The sequence below is a fragment of the Drosophila miranda genome, chromosome 4 (genome assembly GCF_003369915.1).
Source record: "Drosophila miranda strain MSH22 chromosome 4, D.miranda_PacBio2.1, whole genome shotgun sequence".
In the NCBI taxonomy this organism is placed as follows: domain Eukaryota; kingdom Metazoa; phylum Arthropoda; class Insecta; order Diptera; family Drosophilidae; genus Drosophila; species Drosophila miranda.
Window position 1 is genome coordinate 18,309,336 of NC_046677.1, and position 27,754 is coordinate 18,337,089.

The 27,754-nt window shown below is 47.8% G+C and overlaps 2 protein-coding genes across 3 annotated transcripts in view; both read left to right on the forward strand.

The window, feature by feature from the left end:
- LOC108162633 (E3 ubiquitin-protein ligase TRIM9) overlaps positions 1-27,754 on the forward strand; it is a 74,217-nt gene that overhangs the window by 3,346 nt on the left and 43,117 nt on the right. The gene's annotated exons all lie outside the window — the stretch shown is intronic.
- LOC108162636 lies at positions 20,353-21,074 on the forward strand. Its single transcript, XM_017297460.2, has one exon. The coding sequence runs from the start codon at positions 20,499-20,501 to the stop codon at positions 21,006-21,008; it is 510 nt and encodes a 169-aa protein (XP_017152949.2). The 5' UTR covers positions 20,353-20,498; the 3' UTR covers positions 21,009-21,074.

Sequence of the window (27,754 nt, forward strand, 5' to 3'; positions counted from 1 at the left end):
CTCATTTTCGATGATTTTGGCCTCGTTCTGTGCTTTGGGCATTATTCACACCCACTGGGTCGGGTCTACCTGTCGCCCCGGCAGGTAATCGCAATGTGGGACGACACTCACTCATCGGGTACTTTCCCAACCTGTTTTCGCAGAGCCAGAGCCCGAGAGAGATAGAGAGAGAGAGAGAGAGCACCGTAAATCATTAATTTTGGTGTGTGTCTATTATGCAGTGTCTTACGGTGTCCTCTGTCCCGAATCGTGGCAGGGCATCCTTGGCCTGCTTTGCCGCACCTTGGCATCCATCCTTCATTGTTGTTTCTCGCTTTCTCTCTATCTCTCTGTATCTTTGTGTTTTTCCGTTCCTTTGAGATTTATGACACCATCAGAGTGCAGTTGTCCGTCTGAAATATTTTGCAACATGTTTCGTGTTGTACGAGCCACCACCTCCCGATGCGACTCTTGCCACCCTTGCCACCCTGTCCATCCCTCAACCAATCCAAGTCCTGCCGGATGATTTCCCTGCATTTGTTCCGTTTAATGTGGCAGCATTCCTTTGTTTCGTTCCACCATCCGCCATCCCTGGGGCAACGTGCTTTTCGATGGATGTGTGTCGAATCCCAATGGAAGCGACCCGCCCAGAGTTCGAGTTACTCTTTTTAGGACATTTTAGGAGCTCAACAATGGAGACCGCAAGTAGGTTGTTTCATATGTGTACCTCTATACACATATGGGTGTTTGAATAGGTCTCATTCGTGGTTCTGTTGTGCACTGAAGGGGGGAGATTACAAAGAAAATATCTGGAAAATATGTACATACGAATCTATCATCTATGATATTTTTTAGAAGTTTCTAGGGGTTAAACGGACTGCATTTTAAGTCCGTTGCCTAATAGTGAAGGACCAACAAAATATCATTGTTCTTCAAAATATTCTCCAATATTTAAAGCACTTTTTCAGAGGAGTGGAAACGAGTGTTTCGGGGACAAATGTCACGAGAAAAATCCTTTTTTAAGGGCCAAGTTTGGACCAATTCTTGGTCCATTTAATGCCCAAAGATCCCTCTATCTTATGGTGTGTCGAATGACAATATTGCTATACCGAAGCCCGAACAGCATCCATTTTTTCCACATTTTTGGGACGACCCTCACGAGATTCATTCCGCAGCGAAGGACGTTGCAGTGGCAGTGGATGGTGCTTCATCAGAAAAACTTAAACTAAGTTGATCGAAGAATTCTTGTCTTGAGTTCGCCCAAAATCGCAGAAAATTATGGCACGGCAATGTTCATCCTTGAATGATATAAAACGCGATTGTAAAAGAAAAAGTCCTAGGCATAATTTAGCCAAAAAATGACAAACCTTCAAAGGGAAGTGGCGACCTTTGACCTGTTCATACGGACGTAAAAGGCAGCCCTCGTATGCACATATGTATATGATATGCCTAGAATCTTGTTTAATTTTAATATAAATTCTAAAAATAACTAAAATACTTCAAGATATCCCACATCATGTTTAATGTATAATTTTTAAGGGTATTAATCTTCAGGAGCATTCCAAGGGCATTCCTTAAATCCCCATCCCCAGTACCCCACTAATTATGTGCAGCTCCCCTTGAGAGTCCCAGAAAAAACGTTCCTACCCCACATTGTTTTCCCTCGCCCAAGTCTTATTTAAATTTATTTAGACAGAAATTCGTGTATCTATCCGGGAGGCACCTGCCAGGAACACTGCCCCAAAGCCCCCCCCCTCCCCTGTCCCGACAGGCTGTTCAGTTAATTACAGTCCAATTACAGGACTTTAATATGTACCTACGAGTAGTATGTGTAGTGTGTGTGTTTTCTGGAACACTCGGAATCCTGATGTTGGCAGCAGGCAGAGGGCAGGCAGGCGGGCGGGCAGGCGGCAGGCAGTCTTTCTCAATATAATTAGGCAGAAAAATGGATTACATAATTAATAAACGAAATTCAGCGGCAGACTAATTAACAGAATAACCAGAGTCTCGGGAGGAAGTGGGAGATATTAAAGCCCAAGGCAAGAAAAGGAAGCTCGAGGCAAACAGACGCCGCCACATCCCCAAAAAACACGACAGGATAACGCGTGCGTGGCAGAAGGAAAAGCCGAAAAACATGTTGGGAAAAGCTAAAGTTAATTGTAGACAGAGACGGAGACAGAGACGGAGACAGAGAGAGAGAGAGAAAGAGGGAGCGGCATAAAAAATAAATAGAAGAAAATTCGTGGCAATAAAATGAAATGGAAAAGCAGCTAGCAAAAAGGCAAAAACTCGCCTAGCAATGAAAATTCTGCCTCAAGAATATTAACTGAAACAAATGGGGTTAGAGTACAATGTGTTGGCACCCTCCCTGCCCCTCCACAGAGCGCCTTTCGGTGGTGCTAAAATTATTTTGTCACCAGTAAATTTCAACCAGAAACAGGACCCCCCCATTTTTTACCTGTCCGCCCACCCCGTTTCAGCTGTTGTTTTTTCCAAATTTAGTCGGAAAAACGAACCCGTTTTCCCCAGTGGATAATTTACAGGCGTTTTCCAATGTTTACTGGGTGTGTTTGTGCTCCCCAAAGGGCAAGGGAAAGCCGTACGATATAGGGGATAATGGGGCAAAGAAGCCGGGCTGAGTGGCACTAAATGTTGCAGACATATGCATTATACAGTCACGTGTCCATCAGCTCCATCGCAAGTTTAATGGCCAAAACCCCGGGCCACTACGAATGTGGAAGAGTGGTACAGATATTCCCAAGGGTCTGGCATGGGGACAACTTGTCCTTAGGCCATCATCGTTGTCATCATTCCCTCTCGCCATCGCCATCGCCATCGTCCGTCAGCACATTAATTGGCACGCATTCGTCGTTTACTCAGCGATGAACGGATAAAGCCCGGGATAATTGATATGGCCAGATCTTGATAAGATCTTTGGTAGTGGAGAATAAAGGAATAGCTAGGAAAAGGCAGGAAAGGGCCCGCCAGAAGAGGAAAGTGAATGCCATACATATTCAAGGAAACAAATGGATGAGTCCTTGGAGGTTATAATAGCGTAATCTGCATGATAGACGTTATTTATATACATCTATGTATATGTATATACATACATGTGTCGGAGACAGATGAGAATAATGTAAAGAGAAATGTATAGCTTTAAGAAAAAAGAACAGAAACTACGTAGTAGAGCTTTCTGTTATTCCTTCAATGCGCATTTAGCAAAGAGCGAGGCTGAAGAGCGTGGCCTTAGAGCGAGGGAGAGAGGGTCGTCCCAGTCGAGTGTGGCGTGGTGCTTTTGTCTTTGAGAGAGCGAGCGATCAAAAAGGAATTGCAGAAGGAGCGCAATCGATTGCTGTGTCGGGTAATGCGTGAGCGAAGAGAGGCTGCTGCTGACACAAGAAGGTGTTCGGCAATTTGCTCATAGAATCTAAGAGAGAGATAGAGAGAGATAACATCGCGACTCACTTCGCACATCGCTTAAACGAGCTATAAATATGTACATATGTATGCGTTGTATGTACAATATGTATGCTTTAAAACATTTTCACGCTTCCTGCTGCGCCTCTCTTCTGTTCGCTTCTCCTCGCTTCTATCTGTCCTGTCCCGCTGTGAAGGCTTCTAATTACGAGTACGTCTATTTCCACGATAAATGTCAAACCAGCCGTGGACCCCGCCCACTTGCTGGGCAGGGCTGCCCACTCTCGTTTATCTGAAAATTACTTTTCGCGCGCCTTTTCACCGCCAAAAAGTTGACAGAAAAATTTCCATCTAATTTTGTTGCTCTTTCTGTAATTTATGTGCGTTTTGCATGTGCCCGCGCAATTGTCAAGGTTTATTTTTGTACTTTTTTTTGTAAATGGTATTTTGCGTTATAATTACTTTTGTTTTTTCCGCCCGCCCACACCTCTCGGCGAAGGACAACTTTGACCGCAAAACTTTTCTGGTTTGCCCCCAAAAAAGTCGGCAATGAAAACGGCGTTAAAAAATTATTGGATTTTGTGGCTCAGTGACAGTGGAGGCGCGACGGGGCGAGGCGATCCGAGGCGTGTAATTGTGAGGGCATGACCAGCGGACCCTCAGCCCGTATCACGCCTTCGATTGGTGCCTGACCCCGTCCCATATTGATTTAATTTAATTAGTTTTCATTGCCGCTGACCATTTCTCTGATTTTTGATTTCTGATTTCCGATTTCTGCGTTTCGGTGTTTAAAATTCTCTGTTTTTGGGCGATGGGCGTTGGGCGATGAGCGATGAGCGATGAGGGTTTGGTGACCCCAACGAAATGGTTGTAAAATTTTTACTGCCACTGACTCGAATTTTTCCATTTTCCCATTCCCCATTCCCCATTTCCCATGCTCAAGTGCAGTCTGTGAGTAGTGGTTTTTATTGTTTTTCTTTTCATTACTATATATTTTATTTGTGGCTTCGTGTGGCTTCTGTCTCCCGTTGATTGCCTTTGAATGCGTTTCTTGTGTTCTAGATTTTATGTCGAACGAAGAGCAAGTAAAATACTCGAAATGGAAGTAAATTGAATTTTATTTGTTTTTTAAAATGTCACTTTTTCAGCTATTGTTGGCTTTGCTTCATTCGGGCCCCTTTAAAGACTGCAGTTGAACAATATTCAGTAGGAAATATGCAAATATTTAGAAACAAATATCTTGCACAATAAACAACTAAGTGGCAACATATTGCGGCCCACTCGACGGGCCGTAAATAAACCCGATACTGCACCTGAAACCGAGTGCAAACTGCATTTAATTTATGTAAATTCCAGTGCACACTTCCACTCCAACAAAGAGCAGATTTCCTCGCCATTTAATTGCAGAGAGCGCTAAATGTTTATTCTACTATTTATTTAAGCGCTAATTTAAATGATAAATAAATAAATAATGCAGCCGGCAAGTGCTGGCTGCGGTTTTTTGTCGCTTTTGAGGTTTTTTTAATATAAATAAATTATTCGGAATTTATTTTGTGCGGTGCCCATCGGTGCACAAAGCAATAATTGACTACTAAATAAATAATAGTGCTAACACTAGTCTAGTCTCTGACTAGTGAGTACTCCTCCTTATCAATCGGCAAGGTCACAATTGTTGTGTTTTGTTTTTTTTTGCAAAGTCAAGTCTTATCAGACGGCAATTAGCCATCAATCCATTCCCCACTGTCTCGCAGTGATTGGGTTTGCCTTTGCTATCAGCGGCTTCTGACGATAAGGCCTCCCACACCCACTCCCTGCCCCCCCTCCCTTCGATAGGGCTGCCTTCCCACTGACGATTGTATCTGTATCTGTATCTTGTATTTGCTTTTGTGATTTCTTGAGGTGGGTTTCCATTTGCTGATTGATTTCTTGGATTGCCACACAGTCGGCTGTGAACGAATGATTTCTGGAGCCCGGGCTTAAAAACAAATTAGACCATTTCCAACGAATGTGGAAATTTAATTGGGGAAAATGCATGCTCTTTCGCTGCTCGATTGTAGATAATTTATTCCGCAATGTTTCAATTCAATTAACATCTGGGGGAAAATGGGATTTTACAATGGATAAATCGGATCTGGCCGTAAATAAAAATCAAAGACCGGCTACACCGGCTAGCAAATTTACAAGCGATTTAACAATAATATTTGCCAGCAATTTTCACACATTCGGGCCGTATGAAAATTAATGGAAATAATATTCAAACAATTCCATTCACCGTACCCCGACGGGCAGAAGAATCGAAATCGAAATCGAAATGCCGAAATTGTTTTTAATTATCCGTAAAAAAAATACGACAAAAAATCAATGCAGCCCCCTCCAAAGCCGTTTTGTTGCTCCTTTGAGTGCCAAAACGGAAGTTTTTAATTTACATGCATATGCAAATTTTCCAGCCAAATGAACTGCGAAAATTCCCACAGCCGAATAAAATGTTTAAAGCGAAAAATCCGTAATGAGAATCCAATGGAAAATTACATCAAAATTCTTTGTTTAAACACATTAAGCGCCGGGGTGGTGGGTGGCACGAGCGGAGTGGATTGTGAGGCGAGCGGTGGTTGGGTTGGGGGACGGGGGGAGATTGGAGACACTTTTATGACTGTTAAACGTTTGACGCTCGCTCTCATTGCCCCCGCTTAATGGGGCAGTAAAAACGTATTCCCGTTGTTCTTTTTGTTCTTTTTTTAGTCTTTCATTTTTTAATTAGCCACCACATAAAAAGTCACCCCGCATACGAGTACTGTGCTGCTGCCAGCATGCCACATGTGGCACGGGGCAGCAGTGGCAGCAACATGAGCAGCAGTTGTAAGGTGTCGTTAAAAACTACAATGTGAACCACCAGGGAGGGGATAAAACACACATATATCCCTAGCCCCTACCCCTACCCTCTGTACACATCCTCCTCCATCCATGTGGCGGGGCTTTTTTTTACGATTCCTGCACAGCGCCAACTGTCAACGGGCTTGTTGACGTTTTAAATTTCTTTGCAGGCTGCGTGTGTGGCATGCGAACGCGAAAGGTCGGTCTTGAAGGGACAGCCAGCCAGGCAGGAGATGCCATTATGAGGAGCCCCCCACTCGAGCTCCAGGGCCGAGGACTGCTCCTGGTCAAGTGTTAATGGCATACTTAGCTGGGGACTTGCCACGGATTTTGTGGCAAGGACACACCGGCAGAATAGAATCCTTGAAGAGACACAGATATGGAATTTGAATCGCATAAATTGCACAATTAAATTATTCTTTTCCAGAATATGAGATTATGGAATGACCTACTGTTCAACACCCAATGGAATAGTCCCAAAGTGGGACCAGGGGGAACCCGTTCACATACTTTAGAGCTCTTACACCCTTCTACTCGTATTTTAAAATGCAACGACCTACTGCATGCCTGCTGCACGTAGGCCATTAAAATACTTCGCCCTCCCAAACTCCTCCTTCCAGCGAGCGATCCGCCGACAGACTGACAGATGTTTATCAACAGCGGATTTTATGGCATTTCACGAGAACCACAATATAAAATTGATAAGGTGACAAGCTTCAAAGTTGGGGCGGGGATAGGGGCATGGAGTGGCAAGAAGAGACCGAATCGGAGCACATACTGGTGGCGGGAATCGATAACGAGTGCTCCCCATATGAAGGTTTATGTTTAATGAAATTATTAGGGTTCTCCCTCAATTATCATGTATCGCAGATAATTTAGTGGGTTTTTACCTCCACCTCACTTTAGATCCGATCTATTTGGTTTATAATTTCGGACACGTAGACGCAGAAGGGTTACCAGAACATTGCCACCTGAATATTACCTGAACCTGAATGTCAATCAAAGTGTCAATCGATGGGGGGAGTGGCGTGGATGGGGACAACCGACTGGCTAGAACAAGCAGCTTTAAGACCCTGAAAGGACCACTATTGACTCGCTCCTAAGTTGGTATAAAAACTTGTTACTGCTATTTGTAGCTCATAGCAACCTAGTCACAAGGAAGAGGCGTCCTCCAGCCAAGGAAACAAAGGACACAGTGGGTCCACATCATGTAAAGTGGATGAAGGCCATTAAAGAATATACTATACGAAGTAGGAGCCTGCCAAAGTCCTTTGTGGCCCAATAATCCCTTCTAAAATATATCCCTCTTATCCTATAAACATTATAACATGTTCTTTACATGTTGTACCACTGTACTATGTTTAGGATACTCCACTACACTACACTACACTACACGAGACAATGTGACAACTTCATGAACTATTCAAAGTGCCTCGACTGGCACTGGCACTGGCACTGGCTCCGGTAGTGGCTTTGGCTTTGGCTCTGGCTCGGTTCCACTCGGTCCCTCAGGTGTGCCACTCGCTGGCTCCCCTCCCCACCCCATCCCTACCCAGTATCCTAGCCACCAATCCATTGCCCTCAGTCCTCTGTTGCTGGCATGTCCTGTGGTCAGCGCGCGTGAAGTGCTTTGCCTCCGGGCAGCCGTATTGTCATCTCGCTCCAACAGCCCCCTCCCCCCTTGATCCACCGTAACGTACCACTATCTCTACGGATTGCGGCTTGTCAGCTGTCAGCGTTTTGTTGACCGTCTCCGGACGTTGGTCGGGACGGACTTAAGGCCGCTTACGGTCGAGCCATCTCCGTTCCATTAGCATGTTCCATTTGTGCTGAAAGACGGACAGGCTGCATTAATAATTCAATCCCTCTGATTTCGAATGCAACAACAATTTGATTTATTTACAGATAAGACAAACTTTTAAGGGGGGGGGGACTGCGTCAAGGCGAGGGTTCGGGTGGAAATATAATGCGAAAATGTATCAAAATATCTGTAATTTATGGCAAAATTCAAAACGATAATCGGCTGTGAATCGAAATTAAATAGTTTAAAGGTGGAATCCTTGCAGATGTCTGTAGAGTGTCCTGTTTCCGAGTTCTGCATCATTTCATTTCCATACGCCATTTCAATTATATTAATACTCCGTCTTCTCCTCTCTTTTCAGGTACGTTAATCCTCCATCCTCTCTCTGGCCATGTCCACTTCCTTTGCTTTGATTCGTGAACCGTAAGTAAGTCCCCATTTGCCTTTTGGTCATTTTGCTTTTTGAAATGAAAGCCTGTGTCAAGGCTTTTGAGTGTCATCGTAAACAGATTTCCAACACGTGGCTGTGGGACTTGAAAAAAAGCTTATTAATCCCCTCGAAAAAAAACTGCAAAATAATTTTCATTAATTAAATGTTGGTGGCTTCCTCTGCCCTCTCCTCTCTCGCTCTCCCTCTGCACGGCTGCTAAAGCCGCTTAAAATCTGAATTTTTGTAAAGTTTTTCCAACGACATCGAGGCGGCCTTTGAACTGAAAGCATGGCATGGCCCGGGGCTTGGGGGGCTGTCAACAAGTACATGTGGCCGTGGCCCGACAGGGCTTTCCTCCCCCAGTCCTGGCCGTTGGGCGCTTTCGACATTTTTTAATCAATACACGGCCTGCGGCCATTGTTGATAAACATTATGAAGTGCCCTCTACATCAGATACGAATTTATATCATTTCCATTGCCAGCGGCACTTTATGATGGAATCAGAATCACTGTTTTTCTGTTAATATCCCTCCATAGGAGGTCGCAAAAGGTGGTCGCAAGTCTCGATACATAAGGAGATACATACTATGTACATGCATATGTATGTACTAGTATTTGTTGAGCTGTGAGTCATTAATTTGAGATATGATGAATATTCCATAGCATGAGACATTGAATGACGCTCGCCTTAAGCGCTCGCTTTACAATTTACCGTTGGTTATTGTCCACTGCCTGTCCCATTGCTGTGCATGTTCATTCTCGTCCACTGCTTGCCGCTTTGCTTTGAGGTGCTTGTGAGAGAGTGCGTAGGAGAGCGACAACTCGCTCAGAGAGGATCAAAAGCTCGCGTTAAGCGTTTTCCTCTGCGGCCATGTGGGTGGCTTAGAAAGAGCGACCATTGCACATAATTGCGTCGCAGACAATGAGTATTTTAGAGCGATGGTTTGGCAGATTTTGGAGAGAAATTAAGTCCGCCGACACCTAGTGATTAAAGTGATATAAATCGAAGTGTAAACCGACTAAGGATTAAGATTTAAAGGAATACCCGACACATACATACACATATATGTAGGTATTTACTATTGATTATTCATTAATATTCATCAACAAACAGATTTCAATGGAGAAGAATAGAATGCTTTCATTTAATCAAATTTTATTGTCATAAAGAAAGGCTAAAGGGAATTTGTATCCTTTTACATACTCGTAAATGAGCCTCCTCCTCAAGGGAGGATTCTAATCGAATTTTCAAAGTACATTTAATAAAGCAATTGGTTGGGGGTTGACTTTTTGGACAGCCCCAAAACTGGCCGAACAATGCGGCAAAAATAAACACGGAAAACCTTTTTGCCAAACACCTGCCCAAAGGCCGCCCCCGCCCCCCCTTTTTTGCTTACCAGAAGTCAAACATTTTTTAATTTGTTGACTTTCGTGCGGACCTTTGGCAAACATTTATTTTAATTTGTTTGCCCGGGCTAACGAAATAATTTAGATAAATGCCACTCTCAAGGAGCACCGAAAGGCTTCCCGAACATGGGATCTAATTAAGCGAATCCATTCCCCGGGACTTGGCGCGAGGGTCGGGAAATGTCCCTCCCACAAGGATTGATTACTTGACTCGTTTCGGCTTGACACTTTCTTGAAAATAGCCCAAAACATTTTCACAGTTTTTCACAATTTTTATCAGCTTTTTTTCAGTCTCCCAGTCCTTCAGTTGCTCCCTCCCCATCCCCACCCACATCCTTTCTTCTAGGGGTTTTCTGTCCTTTCATTCCGCCTTTATTTTGTGTAATGTGCCAAAATGTAGCTACATTTTTTTTTTGTATTTTATTTATGTCGACCGCTTGACACATTCAGCCAAGAAAAAGGTCAATCTGGGGGTTGCCTTATTAAATTATTTCCCATTTTTTGCCGTCTTACCCTTGGCTAGTTGTCGTCTTATCTCTGGGCCATAAAGTGACCAGAGTAATGTGAAAGATTCGAGGGTGTTGGGGCTGTCGCAGGGATGGGGCCCTGAAAGGAACAAGGACTCGGAGAATGGTGGCACCAAAAAAGGGAACCAAATATTGGAAATTGTGTATATCGAAGCGTAGAGTAAAAGATTCTGCTGTGATGATAAGTAAATCATTGGAAATGGCCATGGTAAGGGAGAAGGATGCCCCAAAAACATCATTAAACTGAATATTATTTTATTTAAACCCTGGAAATGCTGCCAAAGATTCACTTAAATGCAGTTTTCACCGTAGTATTTTTTATGTTTAACTTTTCGCAGATTTTTATTCAAAAACTGGATAAAAACATTTTGGTAAACTTTTCTCTGCGTTTGCCTTTGAACTCTTTCACTCTTTTTGCTGACTCGAATTTAGAAGAGGTTTTGCCTGGCTAGAAGGACTCACACGCAATTAGCCAGAGAGCCAGAGAGCCAGGAGGGGATTGCATCCAAAAATTTGTGGGTGGAAAATGCAAATAAATGCGCATAAAAGATGAGGAGGGCCAAAGCAAACCACGTGCCATTCAATTAAAAACTGCTGACCCCCAGGAATCGACAGAAGTCCAAGGAACAAAAGGATCAGACGAGTGCTGAGCTCTGTCTGTGCCAGTGCTCGACAATTCCTATCTAATTATATGTATAATAAAGCCATGACGGAGCTCGGGACAGGCCGTAACAACGAATGGGTCTCGAGATGATTAGGCGGCAGGAGAGCCAAGGAGGACACAAATTACCGTAACGGCAGGCACACACAAATATCTTGGATCTCTCTCCATATATCCTTTGAATGTGTAATTTTAATTAAAGCCAAGAAATGTGCGGTGAAGGAAAAAGTAAAGTACGGGAAAGCTGTCGACATGTCGATGTTTTTGGATTGGGGCCTAAACTCCCTTTGTCCGGCAGCCACTTTTAATTCAATTACGTTTTTTCCCGTTATCAAGCAGAATGGAGCGCTAGAAATTAATGAGCGCTAAATTAGTGGATATTATGACATTAGGGGTTGGCCCCCTCCCCCGCATCCCCGCATCTCCGATGTCCTTTTGTCAGGCGGGCTTCAACCAGAGCTCATCAAGTCCCGGCGTTGTCTGATGATTTTTATTGTTTGCCTGACCTAATTTCGCCTCGTTCGCTCCCTCGTTCTTTTCTGGCCATTTCTGTTTGGCCTATCTCTAATGTCTGAATTGCCCACAAAAGACCAAAAGAAGGAACGAAAGAAAGACATTCCAGGATGCTGCCTCTCCCTCTCCCTCTCCCGTGTGTGCGGGAGCACACACAAAAATGTTTATGAACAAAAAGCTGTGGCATCCCTTTGTGGCCGGCCCGCCATCAAAATTTAATATGAAAAATAGCCAAGAACTAAAATAATATGGACTGCAGATACATTTCGGGACTGAAGCTGGTCCTGTTGGTCCTGCGTGCGCAAATATTTTAATTTGCTGCATTTCTGAACTAGACGCAAAGGTGAAAGGTGAAATTGAAACTGAGGTAAGTTCGGGAAATATGCGGGGGCAGGGAAATGGGCAAACAAAGGCAGTGGAAGATGGGGAAATTCAAGAATATATTTTGTGGGACATGTTTGCCGAAGTATCAAAATAAATGGAAAATATTTGAGTAGTTTTCCCGCAACGACCATTAGGAATTCGATTTTCGATGGGTATTTTCTAGGCCGAAAGATGAACCCCCCACCCCTCAGCTGCATTACCAATTCCCCTTCCCCGCGCCTAGGCCCATTTATCAGGCTCCTTTGCTGGGAATTCCTCTGCCTGCAGCTCCATGCATGAAGTTCATTGACAAAGTTCATGTTTTGAGATCTCTCCAAAGGGAGAGGGAGACAAGCCACCCCTGGCAGGTCCCTGGCAGAAGCAGCAACCATGAAGGCAGCCAAACCCGTAACCCTTAACCCTTAACCCTTAACCCGTAACCCGTAACCCTTAACCCATTGTTCTCATGCAAAGTCGCATTTAACGTTTTAACCTTTCATTTTCGAAACAATTGCGTCTGCTTATAAAAAATGGATGCGAAACGAGGCGAAATGCCAGGAGACATCTCTCCGGGAGAGTCTGGGCTTGGCGAGGGGGCCTGCCCCATGCGGTGTGCCAGGACTCCTCGCTCACTCAAATTAAAATGTATAAAACAGAGCACAAGACTGATTCGAGTTGTGGCATGCAAATGGAAGCGGGACTGGTCGGTGGGGGCAAGTCGAGGCATGACGTACTCCCAAAAGCAATAACGATGACAGTCGAGCGAGCAGAAGCTTAAGTTCCGTGTAGCTTCGGTTAACGATGGGGCTGCCAGACCCCTCCACAGCGAGAAAACCCCCCCTTTTGGAGAATGTCTCGGATTAATGTTGTATTGCAGATATGATATGAGTAATAGCGAGATTTCTCGCAGTGCAGCGATGATATACTCGACTGTGGACCACCTTTGACTGACGATCCGACTACCTGGCTATCTGGGTCCCTCTGTGGGCTCTGGGGCATGGGTTATGCATGCCACTGTGGTCCCTCTGTGGCTAACATTTCATTTCATTCCATGGCAGATGTGCAAATTTGATTTCGACTTGCAGCTCGGCCGGCTCTAGGCCGTGCCTCAGATATGATACTTATTACTGGTGCGCCCTTCGTTGACATATTTCCAGATGGCTTGTCTTTGAGGGCGCAAAGACAGACGCATACCTGTGCACAGGACGATGGTGATGGGTCGTCCTTCTTCCTGGCTGTTTTCATTGCATACTTTGCGGCGTCTGGCAGTGCTTGTGGAATGTTCATCTGTGATGTATGCACGTATCCGTGTCTGTGCCTGACAAGTGCAATAATATCATAAGCACAACGGCACAACACAACACGTACTCCCCCTCCCGACTGCTCCCCTCCTGCCTACAGTCTTGCCTCCCTCCTGCTGCTGTTTTTCTGCATTGTTTGTTTTTTGAGCTGTTTTTTGCCCCGTGGCTCTGGGGTCCCACAAGTTCACAAAACCCACAAGTGCAGAGAATCTCCTACCCCCCCTCCCCCGCCGGGACCTGCTTGAGCGTCTGCGTTATGTGATTAAGGATTAAATTCATTGCGGCCCAGGTGAAGCCTTCGAAGGGTCTTTGGGTTGGGATAAAATCGGAAAGGGAACTTGTGTATAGATACTCCCAAATGTATCCATAGGTATTCCTAGAGTATCTGCATTGCTTCTAGGTTTCTGCTGTTGTTTTTTGCCTTCTGATTGTTTGTCTTTGCTATAAATCCATCAAGTGGGTGGAAGAAGCTTGCAGGCTGCACTGGAGTGCACTCGAACGGGCAGCATCCAAGGGTAGCAGACCCAAATTGATTTAGGCCAAAACTAAACCAGTTAGTGGACTATCTTCCACTACATAAACTTTGCAGGGAAAGAGGGCATGGCATGGCATTTTAATTGAATTTACTCGTGTCGCCATCCTTGTCGGGGTCGGAGGTTGCCCAGGCGCCAAATGTTGTCAAGTCACCTTCCGTCAGGGCCACGCCTCTGCCGGCCCAGGTCGCCCAAGCGCCCCTTTTAAGCGCTTTTAAATTTATTTACTGGCAAGTGGCAGCAAAAAAGCCCAGACACAGCCACAGCCACAGACACAGCCACAGACGACACATAAATTGCCGGCATTCGTGTGTGATGACAAGCAAACGACTGCACGGGTGGACGAGTGGATGGATGGACTGAAGGGACGCCCCAGACACCATTGTGGGCCAGAGACGTTGACAAATTGATTGCATTCTTTTATTTTCAATGCCGGCGACACTGTCGCTGCACTACATGGCGTATGCGTTACGTACGCTCCTTCCGGTGTCGGCACTTGGGCCCGGCCCTGTCTCCAGGTCTCTGGGCTGCCTTTTAATATGGTTAGATGCAGTTGATTGAGTTTTAAGTGCCGTTCCATGTGTGTGTGTGTGTGTGTGTGTGTGTGTGTGCGGCTGCCTTCAATTAGAATGCAACAAAATATCCCATCAAATGCTTGAAAGGATGCAATTAGGTTACACAGCACTCGGCAGCCTGGATGTGGACTGGAAGATTGGAATAATAATGGAATTATGCCGGAAACATTAAAGAACTTTAAACTCTTGATTTCCCCCATTAAAAGTCGTTCAATTCGAGAGAAAAGCTTCCACATGTTTTTGACAAGTTCTCAAACGAAAAAGATCCATTCAGAGCCCCGTCCTTTAATATATCATTAATAATTTATAAATGAATGCACTCCTTGGCGGAGGACAGAGTTCAAGGACTCAAGGACTCGAGGACTTTTTTTTGTCAGCTCAATACACAATTGAAAAGGCAGGCAGAAGAAAATCATCTAAACTGTATGATTAATTCATTATTTATTTATGACATTTACAGATGGCGGGCACAAATAGAAAATCCTTGTTAAATCCTACGCCCACCCGTCAGAAAAGAATCTCTCTGCTGTTCGGCCTTGCACGCATCATCTGACAGAGGAGTCGGTAGAACACCCACCACCCCCCCATGTTAATGTTATGCAAGCCAGAGAGCACCTCTCCATCACACCCCCTCGAACACCCCCATAAATATGCATAGAAAATGCCTAAAAGTTAATTACCGTCAACATTCTGAGTGGCGGCTGCTCGGTGGAGGAGACCGGCGGGGGCGGGGGGCGTGTTCTCTGGGCGTTGATTTTAATTTATGGCAGACAAACTTTTGCTCCACAATATGGATGTGGCTGTGGCTGTGGCTGTGGATGTGGGGGATGTGGTGGCTGTGGGGGATGTGTGGGCGGGGCTGGCTGGTAATTTAATATTCATGACCGTGTTAAAATCAATGCCAAAGATGGAGACGCCACTGCTGCCACTTGCTACTGGCTACTGGCCCACGAGCAATCTAATTAGCAATATTTTACATTAACGACCGAAAGTGCTAATTTTAATTGAAATTCTATACTACGGCGCAGAATTTTTTGTGCGCCTCCATATCGGGCATAAATCTTGTCTAACCCCTTGCCAGCCTGGGCCCGTAATTACCCTCATCAAAAGGGGGTCCTTGCGACCAGTTGGGCTGGATAGGGGATGGCCAGATTCAAGCGAAGTCTTGGCTCCATGTGGGCGCACCATCAAGAAAGGATATGGCGAAGAAGGTGCCAGTGGGAGGGCTAAGGAAACCCCCAGATGGGGCCTGCAGTCTCCACAAAAAACTGGGACTCTGATACCCTTCTGTAGCCTCTGAGGCAGAGCATTCAGGGTTCGTCCTGTAGCCGCACCGACTGATTCTTTGCTCTTTTGGCTGCTGTAAATCCTCGCACACACTCCCACACCCCCTCCCCTCTCACACACATTCCCCCATTATGCCATTTGACATTTGCATTTCAAATGATTTTGCTTGTTGACTTTAATTAGCTGAGATTTGTTGTTTCTTACCGCCCACACCCCCCTATGCCCCACCCCCACCCCCCCTCATGCTAATAGCTTTTCCCCATTCCAGGAGGAGGTCCCTCCCTTTGTGGGTCCTTTTTTTCCTTCTAGTAATTGAACCAAAGGACTAAGCTCTGGTATTTGCCTAGAATTTGCATAGTTGCGAATTCCCCGAGAAGCCCCGACATGTAGCAAAAAATACATTGGAAAATGGTGTTTTTCCCCCTCCCCCCTTGCCACGAGGATGTCTCATTACCAGAGCAACAACCACAACACATCGATTTCCTGGGTTTTCCCCTCTCTCTCCCCCCCTCTCAGCTCGAACAGGTGGAAAATGCGCAAAAATTCATTGTGCAGAAAAAGTTGTACCCTAAAAAACGTGGCGGGGGCGGGGGAGGGGGAGGGGAAAACTTCACCTGCCATCGGCTGCTGCTTTTTGCTTTTTGCTGTTTCTTCCGCTTCCCTGCCGCGGGCGGTGTGGGGTTGGGGAGGCCAGAAAAGTGTATTAAAATGTAAGGAAATGCTGTCTTGTGCTCCACCCACAGCTGTGCCCAGCTGCGTGGAAACAAACATAGCCGGCAGCAGCTCGAGAACGGGCACGGACACGGGCACGGGCACGGCTATATCCACGGGTACGGGTACGGGCACGGGCACGGGTCCCACAACAGCCTGGGGGCCCCTTTCCCTGCTCTGCGGTGGGGCTCCTGCAAATAAAATTCCTTAAAATTAGACATAAAATATTTAAATTCAAATTGTTTCAGCTTTAAGGCGGCCTCCACTTAGATTTGCATTTTATTGCAATTTGTTTGATATTTGCCGCTGCCACTGCCGCTCCTCGCGTTTCCATTTTATTTTATGTTACTTTATGCATTTGCCTTTTATGGCCCCCCCCCCCGTGCGCCCCCCTCCGGCGTGTTCCCCGATCTGTCGATGGCTAGGTATCCCTTCTGCTCCGTTCCGGCTCACCAAATGATAATTTATGCAAATGTCTGTCGGTAAAAGACAAGAAAAAAATCGCTGAGGGTTGCAACAAAAAGCCTCCCGAATTCTCGTAGAGGGTTTCCCTGTCCCTCTTTCATTTTCCATTGCCATTGCCATTGCCACTGCCCGAAATTCCCATTTTAGTTTGCTTTTTCCCCTCTTCTGTGGGGCGGAGGGGAGCGGGGGTTCTTCTTTGTGCTGACATGCCTTTTGTCATTTATTTTGTTTATCTCTTCTGCTCTGTGCTCTGCGCTCTGCTTTTTTACATACAAGAATAACAAATTATTATTATGTTTTAGCCATTTCTCGCTGATCCAAGCGGTTCCAGGGGTTCCGTGCCGCCGAGGAAGGGGGAAGGGGAAGGGGATGGGACGACCCTTTGGATGGGCCTCCCCATCCGCTTGGCGCTGCATTTGAGTAATGAGCTGCTTATCGAGATGGAGGGCCACCGAAAGGTACGGAAAGTACCCGCCAGTTAATGATACGACTTCATCTTCGTTCTCTGGTGTCCTGTTTGTCCTTTGGATGAATACACGTAATGCTGAGCTCAGGGATGGATCTGGATGTGGATTATTCACCTTGGTTTTTGGTTTTGGTTTTGGTCGAGCATTCAGCTGGGCTGCCGATGGAGCCAAGAGCCCCACTTAATAGAACTCCCTTTCGGGGAGCACTTTGCCCAATTCCTGCATTCGTTTCGTTTACTTTTCGATTGCTGCTCCATTTCCCATTTACCCCTTTGCCCCCCCTGCCAGCCCCTGCCCCTTTCTGGCTGCCTGGCACTGCACTAAGTAGCCAATTGACAACTACAAATTGAACATTTATTTTGCCAGCTCAAAGTGCAAGTGCGGAAGGGTGCCGAGGGGGGGGGGGGCCGGGCAGGCCCCCAAGTGTCCCCCAGTGGCTGGCCGACAAAGTGAGCAACTTGCTGCAGCAACGAGCGACAACTCCAGACGGAAGGAAGCCCGAGTTTGGGCGAGCAGCAGCTAAAATAATAGAATTTTCCTCTAAATTTAGTCAAAGATGCCACAAAAATAAATAGAAGCAAGCAACGGACCTCCAACCCGTCTCCCAGCCCGTATGAGGGCTCTATGCAAATGTCTTGAACTTCAGAGAAGGACTATCATCATCGTCGTGGAGTGTAGACCCAGGCCGTAAGGACCCTCGTCATACTCGAATCCTTTGTTTATTTGTTTACTTTTTGCATGCAAGTTTCCCCCCCTTCCACTTCCATGATTCTTTTCCTTACGGTTGTCATTATTTTTTTGAGTTTTCCATGAATATTTTCATATTTTCATGCGACCACTTGGAGTCGAGTTTTCCCTGCATGAAACTGCGACTCCGAGTCCTGCCCCGGTATTTTATTCCGGCAATTGTGTGGAAAACTTTCGGCTGCTGCTGCCTTCCTTCCTTCCATGTTATTTAATAGGCTTCTGTGACTCGAAAGACGAGGCAGCAGGAGGCACCAAATGGCTGACAAGGCGGCACAGTGGGCGGCATCGAGGCAGCGTGGCATCGAACTGAGGCAGCTACTCCTTTAGGGACTGTTCAGGGAATGAATCCTTCAGCTTGGATAGTGCCAAGATGTTTTCCTTCAGTTTATTTCCACAACTCTGCCTGTTGATCCCACTGTATCCTCTCCCTATGTTTGCCTATCACAACTTTCTCTCTCACTCTCTCACTCTCCCCAACATCCCCCCCCAATGTTTGTTCTGTCTGTCTGGAGTCGTCGTCTGCCTTTTGGAGTCGTCTTCTACATGTGTCTGCCATGTCGTTGTCGTTTTCTTTCGAGCCGCACAGACGGCACCCGACACGACCCTTCTGTCCCCCCCCCTCTGCCCACCCCCCGCTCCGGCTCCTTCTGTATGCACAGTGGCTGCTGTTTGGGTAATGCGTTTAGATTATTAAACATATTTTCTGATGCCTGACAAATGGCAGGACAAACGATGGAAAACTTTCCACTTGACGACCCGCAAACGCAGACACAGACACGGACCGACTTTCGCTCTCTTTACGGCTGTTTCGGTGGTCTTTTTGGCAATTAAAAAGAATTAAAAGAAAAAGCCAACTTTCTTGGCTTTCTAGGTGTTCGATAAACAGGAGGAGGAGCGGAAACAGTCGGCTGTAAGTAGGTCAGGCCATTAAAATGGCCACAGCCAGAGGCACAGCCACCAGATACATATACAAGGAGCAAGGCACACCCCCAAAGTGGATTTATGTGTGTGTATGGCTTCCTGTTTCTTGTTTAATCGTTAAAGGAACCCATGGACGACACACAACAAAGGAAAGGAGGGGGGGATATCCCATATGTACGCCGGGAGGGAGGGAGCCCCACCTGCTGCGGCAAACACACTTTTGGTTAACTCTCCCGCCTCGAAGCAGGCCCCGGGAGGAGGCCAGGAGGAGGGTTAGAAGTTGCTGCTAAATGCTTTCTGATTGTTATTTTTCGTGTTTTCCCCAGTCCCCAGGATGGTGGGACGCCCTTTCTCGGTGTAGCTGCGAAATTACAATTATTACATGCCCCAATCCAAGTTATACCGCCCCCTCCCAGCGCCTCGAACATCCCAGAAACTTCTTGCTTCTCGGCCAAATGCAAAATCCGGTAATGTAGGCGTGTTTAACACAAAACTTAAGTTGTTCGTAATGACTTTGCAGCGTTTTCGGAGGGGTGGGGGGGGGGGATTGGAATGGAATCGGAAGGAATGTAGGACTGGAGCCTTGAAAGTGGAACTTAAAGCTGTGGTCCGAGGCGGGGACTTAATGAAAAAAGTTTGCCACTGACTGGAAAAGGACAACTCCGCCGGAGAGAGAGCGAGAGAGACTGGCCAGGCCGGGCCAGGCCAAGGGCGATCCATTACGAGTTGTATTTCATTATCCCAGATCGAATAGGCACTGCCATTCGTTTCATTCACTCAGTAAATATTCAAAATCCCAGGTGTACGACATGGAAGACGACTTAGAGTTCCTCATTGGGGCCCTGTCCCAGCCGAGCCCCGCCCAGGCGATGCCCTACAGCGGGGAGACGGTGCAGGAGATGCGGGAGGCGTTCGTGGCCCTGCAGGAGCTGCTGCGCAGCAATCAGTTCCAGGCTGCCGCCCGCGCCATGCCGCGCTCCACGGCCGGTGGCGAAGCGCGTATCTGTCCGAAGGCCCTGCCCGCCGAAGAGTCGCCCGAAAGCGATCTGGACAGCATGGCCTGGGTGTGCAGCTCCTCGGACAACGGAGCCACGACGTCGGCCAGCCTCAGCAGCAGCGACGCCATCAGCCATGTGGAGTGCAAGTTCGCGGGCTGTCAGTCGATCTGGCGCAGGGACATCTTCAGGTCCTGGTCCAGCACGTTCGAGAGCGACCACAACGGCCCGGACCCAGAGGCCCCAGTGATGGCCCAGAGGCTGCACAGCTCCACGGTGTCCATCAGCCTGCCGGTGCAGTTGGTGTGCCACAGATCGCACGGCCCCAACAGCGAGACCACCATAACGCCCGACGGCATCCGCTACAGTCTGGCGGAATAGGCTCCAGGCTGGACTGGATCGTAGAAGACTCCGCTTCAACAGTCAGCCAGGCAGTCGGAAAGTCACACACAACTCCCATATTTTCAGTACTCAAAGACGATTGTTTTTGAAAACTAAATTTTAAGCAGAACAAAACATTTCTAATCATGGAGGCAGATCTGGCGTTTCTCATAGACGCCTTGTCCACGCCGAACACCCCGCTGACGCGGCCCTACAGCGCGGAGCAGCTCCAGGAGATACGCGACTCCTTTGTTTCGCTACAGCGACTGCTGCGCCACAACCCCTTGCCGGTGGAAGAGGAGCCCGAGTCGTCCTTGCGCATGCCGCGCTCCAAGGCTGGCGGCAGCCTGGCCGTCGCCAGGGAAGCCCTCGAAGAGTCGCCTGAGTCCAGCGGCAGGGAGCGCAAGGAGACCGTGAGCGAGATAATCCGCGGCAGCGACACGTTCAGCATCTGGAGCCTCGACACGGACACCTACGAGACGAGACGGTCCCTGAGCTCGGACGTGATCGTGACCCGGCGGCAGACGTGCACCTCCACGGTCTCCTACAGCACGCCCGTGGAGCTGGTCTGGAGCAACAGTGGCTACAATTCGGAGAGCACGGACAGCGACACGACCATCACGCCGGACGGGCACAGGTACAGTCTCCGCAAGTAGCCCGCTCCCGCGATGTCCATTTGTCAAAATTCGTTTGCCCAAATATAAACTACACTGTGCAACGGGGTCCTTCACTCCAAGAGGTGACAGGTGATCCAGGGATCATCAACGTCATCAAATTAGAACACATGACAGACGGCCAGGCGTCAGACGAGCTTTTAATGAGTGCCGGGCCCCCGGCCCCGCCCAGGCCCCCTCTCAGGCCCCCTCCCAGACCGGCATAAAACTTGCAAAAGTGATTAAAACGGAAATTTAATTGAAATGCGCACATTTGCGTAGGCATTTGGCCATTTCCGCCTGGCTGGCCTCGCAAAACACTCGCAATGCCCGTCCCCCCGTGCCCCCCCATCCACCTCTCGTGCCACGCACAGATAGAATGCCGAATGGGTGTCTGCAAACAAAGTGCCTGCGGTCATTGGGCAGGTTCTACAAGTCCTCAGAGGGAGATGTGTGTACCTTTTGCCCAGATATAACATACGAGGGAGGCACCAGGTAGGATTTTTGTGCTGCAATTTCCTCGACTGCCCAAAAATCTAATTTAATTTCGAATGAAATTTGCCTTTGACTTTGCCTTTGCCCTTTTACCCACAGCGGGGGGGCGGGCGGCGGGGGGTAGCCCTTTCCATTTGCACTTCCATTTATATTTCTATTCAAAGGTGAGGCCTTCGAGCAATTGGCTTTCGCTTTTGCGGGGTCCGTGTGGGGGGCCATTTATTGTTGTGCATATTAGGCATCGGCATGTCCGGAATGGAGTCGGTAAATGCAATAAAAATGCTGTATGCCAGCAATTAGTCGACCCCCGCCTATGAATTCCTCGACCAAAAGGCTGTTTGGGGGTCCCTTTAGAAGGCCTGTGCCTGGAAGGTGCCCGCTTTTCCAGTGTTTCTTCTATTTCGGTGGTCTTTTTATAAGATATGTCTCTTTCTCATACACTTTTCAGGTATTTCTTCTTTCATTCTCATTCCGCCCTGCCCCTCCCTGCCCCTGCCCCACCCTGCACTGGCTTAGACCTGCAAATCCAATTAATTTACGAACTAGTCTACAGCAAATGTGCTGCTAAGTAAGACATAAATAGCACAACACCAGACACGGATGCCTCTCAGCGAATGCACGTGCCGCCTGCCCCGTGTGTGCCCCGTGTGTGCCCCGTGTCCACCCCTTGTGCCGTGTCTCCACGGTTAAAAGTGTCGCCAGATGGGTGTTCAAGTGCCTGTTTTCGGAGCTGGCTTGACAAATGCCCAACAATTAACCGAGTAGTTCTTGGAAACTTGTGCTGATGAAGATGACTCTCTGAGGCCGAGACCGATACCGAGACCGAGGCTGGAGCTGGAGCTGGAAATTGAAAAGCGAAACTTCGAGCGAGTTTCGGAAAACTGCTGGATTCCGATTGCTGCCACCTCCTGCTGCTGCTGCTGCTGCTGCTGCTGCTGCTGCTGCTGCTGCTGCGAGTGGATGAACATCAATTTCACTTTAATGTTTCCGTGGATGCGCATTAAAAAACTTGAGCAAGAGAAATTATGCTAATAAATCGCAGCGACACGTGTCGTTGTACTGCCGGAGTCCCGTGTTCCGTGCTCCACTAATGGACATGCGCCACGAAATATGCATCGAATATTTTTCAAAGTGCCACATTGTTGCACTGCACTGGATTATGAACTGAGGCCCGGGCCCGGGCCCGGGCCAGCACGTGGTGTTTACACATCATTTACATAAAACGACGGCAACGGAACAAGGTTTTTGCAATTTCTTAACGAACAGCGGGAGCGGCGGGGAGCGGCGGGGGAAACAGCCAACAAACTTGTTAATTATACTCGACTGGACTGGAAAAAAACCCACGAAAGAAAGGCGGGTAGTCCTCGCTTTGCTCAGTCAAGCTATGATGATGGCAGGAGGGGCAGGAGGGCCAGGACCTGCCCGCTTATGACGTGCTAGAAGAAACCATTAATCAAAGCCGCAGCTCCTTGGCAAGTTTTCCATATTCCGTGGCCAGCTATCCGGCTATCCATATATCTAGAGCGAGGCACTTTTAACGACTCCAAATGGGAGTTGTTTTGGTGCCGATGTTCCTGGTTGGGGGACGTTCGCGTGCGAAGGAGTGGGGCCCTCAAATGATTGCCAGATTAAACAATTTGGGGGAAAGCGGAAAAAAATATGTATTGCCTAATTGTAGTAATTAATGAGTTTAGTTTACAGTTTCGATGAGGTCTGCAGCGAAATTATGCGATGATAAATAGCGATAGAAAAAAAAAAACAGTGGGCGATAGGTCGAGGGATACGTTGGAAACGATGGGAAGATCTAACTAGAAGGAGGCCTTTATTGAGACTGAGAACAGAAGGAATACCGAGCACTCTCTCGAGGTGTCCGCTCAGGAGAATGAAGCTCGGATTTACAGGAGGGATACGACAGAAACTATGGGAAGATCTGACTAGAAGGAGGCCACTATGGAGATTAAGAACAGAAGGAATACCGAGCACTCTCTCAAGGTGTCCGCTCAGGAGAATGAAGCTCGGATTTACAGGAGGGATACGACAGAAATTATGGGAAGATCTGACTAGAAGGAGGCCACTATGGAGATTAAGAATAGAAGGAACAGAAGAACCATCCACTGAGATGTGACTCTGTGCAGCTCTCTCAAGGTGTCCGCTCGGGAGAATGGTGCTCAGATCTACTGGTAACCCCCACAATCAACCGTCAAGCCCATAAGCAGATAAAAAGCCCCCTCCACCCAGTCGGAATGGCACCCTTTGGAGATGTCTGCTCTACAATCCAAATTTTTAATTACATGCCCCAACGAATCGTAAATAAATGCCACACACAGAGAGCGAGTCCACGGACAATGCACGGTGCAGATACGGATACGAAAACAGACAAATATTTTTAATAAGTGGATAGAACAGCCCTGGGGGGAGGGCGGCGCGGGCAAGGGCTGCCGAGCACGTGCGTAGTCGCAGTCGTAGTCGTAGTCCCTGGCAACCTTGGGCAGGCTTCTGTTTGGCATTTTTCAGATTTTGCAATAAAACGTATGGCTGAGCAATTGTGCTGCGGACGAGTAATTTATAAACACTCTCCCCGAACAGTAAGCGGATGGTGGAGAGAGGAGAGAGCGGGGAGAGAGCGGAGAGAGGTAAGCTGTCTTTAAACAGAAAATCCTTTATTTGCTGCTGCTTTGCTGCTGTTGTGCTACTAATTTCCCGCACAAACATGAAACAGCCCGACTGCATTCCCATTCCCAACCCCCGCGCTGTACGACAGACCCACACGCACACAGCCCACCCCTCCGTTACTCAAGGTGAGGCCGCGGAGCGTTTCACTGCGAATTTTCGGGGGTTGCTGCTGGCTGCTGGCTGTGGCTGCGTTGCCATGGAGGGCACCACGAGTTTTCCCCCTTTCCACCGCTGACTTTTCACTGTTTTTTTTTCCGGCTCGCTTAGTTAATTTCCACTGCAGTCCCAGTTGAGGCACTGCATTCAAAATTAAATCCTCGACGGACTATTTGTCATTTTTGACAGTTCAAATTGTTTGCGCAGCGACGGTGGCGACTTTTCCGCAGAAATTGCGGCTTATGGTGGGACATTTATTTCCCTCCTTCGTCCAGCCCCTGGAAAAACTCAACTTTATTGCCCCTCTGCGTCGGAACTTCTGTTGTCAACGCGATCTGCTGTTGTTTGTAATTAGAGCCATCAGAAGATTTGATTTGAAAGTTTCTGGGGCTAAAACATTGGAAAGTTTTCAAAGCAGGAGGCAAAAAGTGGACAAAAGGTGGGATGTGGGAAACTTTTCTTTGGCATCGATATCGAACTAATAATCTGGGATAACTTTTACCTGCGAGAAGCTACCTCGATTGGGGGATGGAGCCTGCTTCAAAGAAGGTCTTTCTTTCTGTGTGGCGTGTGGCTTGGGGTGTGGGCCAAATCCCATAAATCCTGTCTAATCAGATTAATTTCACAAAATATTTGCCAACTAATCTCTTGCGCATGAATCCCAGGGGGTGGTGGGATGTGCCGCAACTCTTTCCTCCCAAGGATATTAACGCCTTGGCCCCTGGTCGGGGCAAAACATAAATCACATTACAGACCAGGGAAGATCATAAAAAATGAAATTTGCATTGGGCTTTGCACATTCAGGGCACAAGACAGAATTCAGAGTTTTAAGTACGCAACAATCAAAAATTATGGTCTTATGGGGGAAGCGTCTCTCCCCTTTCCGAACTCCCCCTCGAAACTGGAAACAGTTGCGCATCGAATCGAATCGAATCGAAGCAAAAGGGGAGCCAGGAGCCAGCAGCCAGCAGCCAGCAGCCACAAACGGTCTTCATTTCTATTGTCAATTGTTGAACGGCCTGGAGTGGAGTGGAGTGGAGTGGAGTGGAAGGGGCTCCCAAGTGACGCCGCCATTGGCCATTAAAAAGTTTCTGTCAAGTTAAATTACCAAAAATTGCAAATTGCTTGGATTAAACACGAAAACGAAAACGAACACGGACAAGGACATGGCCACTTTCACTTTCACTTCCACTTCCTGTTGTGGGTGGCCAGACCCCAGACCCCAGGCACCAGACCATTGTGTGGCCAAAAGGATTCCATACACTCAATATAATTAAGGGTTTGAGCCTTGGGTGTTGGGCCTTGGCCTGCCTGCTCCCCAGGATACTCCGTGTCCAGGCAACAATTTTTGCTGAATGAGTATTGTGTGGTCCGAATCTGTCGCCTGCCTTTCCGAATTGTATGTTAAATTAAATTTTACCGCAGAGACCAGTGGCCAGTGGCCAGTGGCCAGTGGAGAGTGGAGAGTCCTGTCCGGACTTACGGCTGCTGGCTGGCACGGCTTGGCCGGCTTGTGGCATTAAGTTGTCTGTTTGTTGAGCTTGACAGATTTTTCATCTGCTGGGGTCAGCGGGGGAAGGGGGCCAGGCAGAAGAAGTTTGTTTGCCCTGGTCTTGGTCCTGGTCATAGATATAGCCATATGGAGTTAATGGTATATAATTTTGAGATGTTTGGGCTGCTTGCCACACGCCCTGCCAGAGGGTGTGGCTTTTGCTCTGTTTGTAAAAGATGGTGACTAAAGATAGCCTTTCCCTCTCTTCTTTCCCTTTCTTTGCAGGTAATTACTTTGTGACTATTCCGATCGCTAATCAAGTGCGTAAGTACTGCCCCTGCCCCTGTCTCCGCCCCTGCTGCCTGGCATTCATTGCAATCAGCTGGCTCCTGCTGCTCCTCTGGCATAAATCAATAAAACAATGACAGCGAAGATGCTCCTCTGTAGACCCATTTGCTCTCCTCTATGGAGCTGTAATGCTCCACAATATATCACTCGACTATTCGGCTGGGCTGATTGTCATCGCTTAAACGGCCACCAGAGGAGAGTAGAGTGGAGCACAGTAGAGGAGAGTAGAGTGGAGCACAGCAGAGTGGAGCGTTTTATTTAACTGCCAACACAGTCCCCGCTCCCCGCTCCCCGCTCCCCACTCCCCACTCCCCACCATTGTAGGCATATGAGTTGTACCCACTGTAGCACTGTAGTTCTTGCCACAATAAGTATCTCGAATTGATGTCGAGGAATAAATAGAAGGCAGCGCTTTAATTTAATAGGCGCACATGAGACTCCCGCCACATAAAAACCAATTTCGCGCAAGTGATAAAAACGCAATGAGCATTCGCCTCCAGAAGACGATGATTGGGGCTTGGGATGGCTCCGCCGATGATGGGGGACAATCATCGGCTGGTGAGGCCGAGACACAGTTCCGACTGTGAATTAAATTTACGCTGCCACAGAAGTAGTTTTGAAATCTGTGGAGAGAGTGGAAGAAGACAAGCGCCACCAGATGCCCCGAAGAGTGGCCTAGGAGGCCTCTCGGAGACTGGATAAAACCATCTTTCTGATCGTCTCTTGTCGCCTGCAGTCCAGGACTCGTCTGCCGTCGTGAGTATCACGCTGCCATGTCTAGGAATGTTTCGCTTTTCCATCCCAGCCAGCTTTCAATCATCATCAATTTCCCATAAAAGTGTCGCCCACTCGAGGCAGCGACTGGCAGACGGCCCCCCGCACCACCCGCACCACCCGCACCATCCACGCCTGCTGCTGCTGTCGGTCTCTGGCGACGTAATGACGAGATCATATCGACAACAGGGAGAGTCGCCCCCATGGATCCCTCTCCCAGGCGTGTACTTCCCCTGGCCTCTGGCTTCTGGCTTTTGTGTAATCGTGAGAGCCTTGTCATTGTCATTGTCGCTGTCGCTGTCGTTGCTGATGGCGTTGTCTGCACAGTTTTCAAGTTCAATTCTAATTCCAGCTCTGCCGGTTCCAGTTGCAAATCAATCAGAGAGGGAACGGGGGGTGCCAGGAGGGAACTCCTTCAGTCAATCAGCTAGAAATGGCAAATGACCAGCATGGAGGGAAGACCAGACGATTGGTGGTTCGCTTTATGGGGGACGGGACTGCTTGTCATATTTCCTGTCTGCAAAGTGTTGAACGAAAGTTTTATGGCCATTTGATGGTTTTCTCGTTGATAGGAATAGCATGGAACTTGGGTTGGGTTTAAAGGAAATCCCACGGCAGGCAGCCCCTCGAAGGAGTTCCGATATTCTTGTGTATCAATCGTTTGCTTATCACTTCCAATATCGGCCATCTCTCGATTGCACAATCCCCGCCCCGGGGCCCCAGACGACAACTGTCAACAAATTGAAGCCGAAAACCTGCCCTGCCCCCCCCCGGCCCCATCCCCAGCCCCTGGACTCGTGGCTCGTAATTA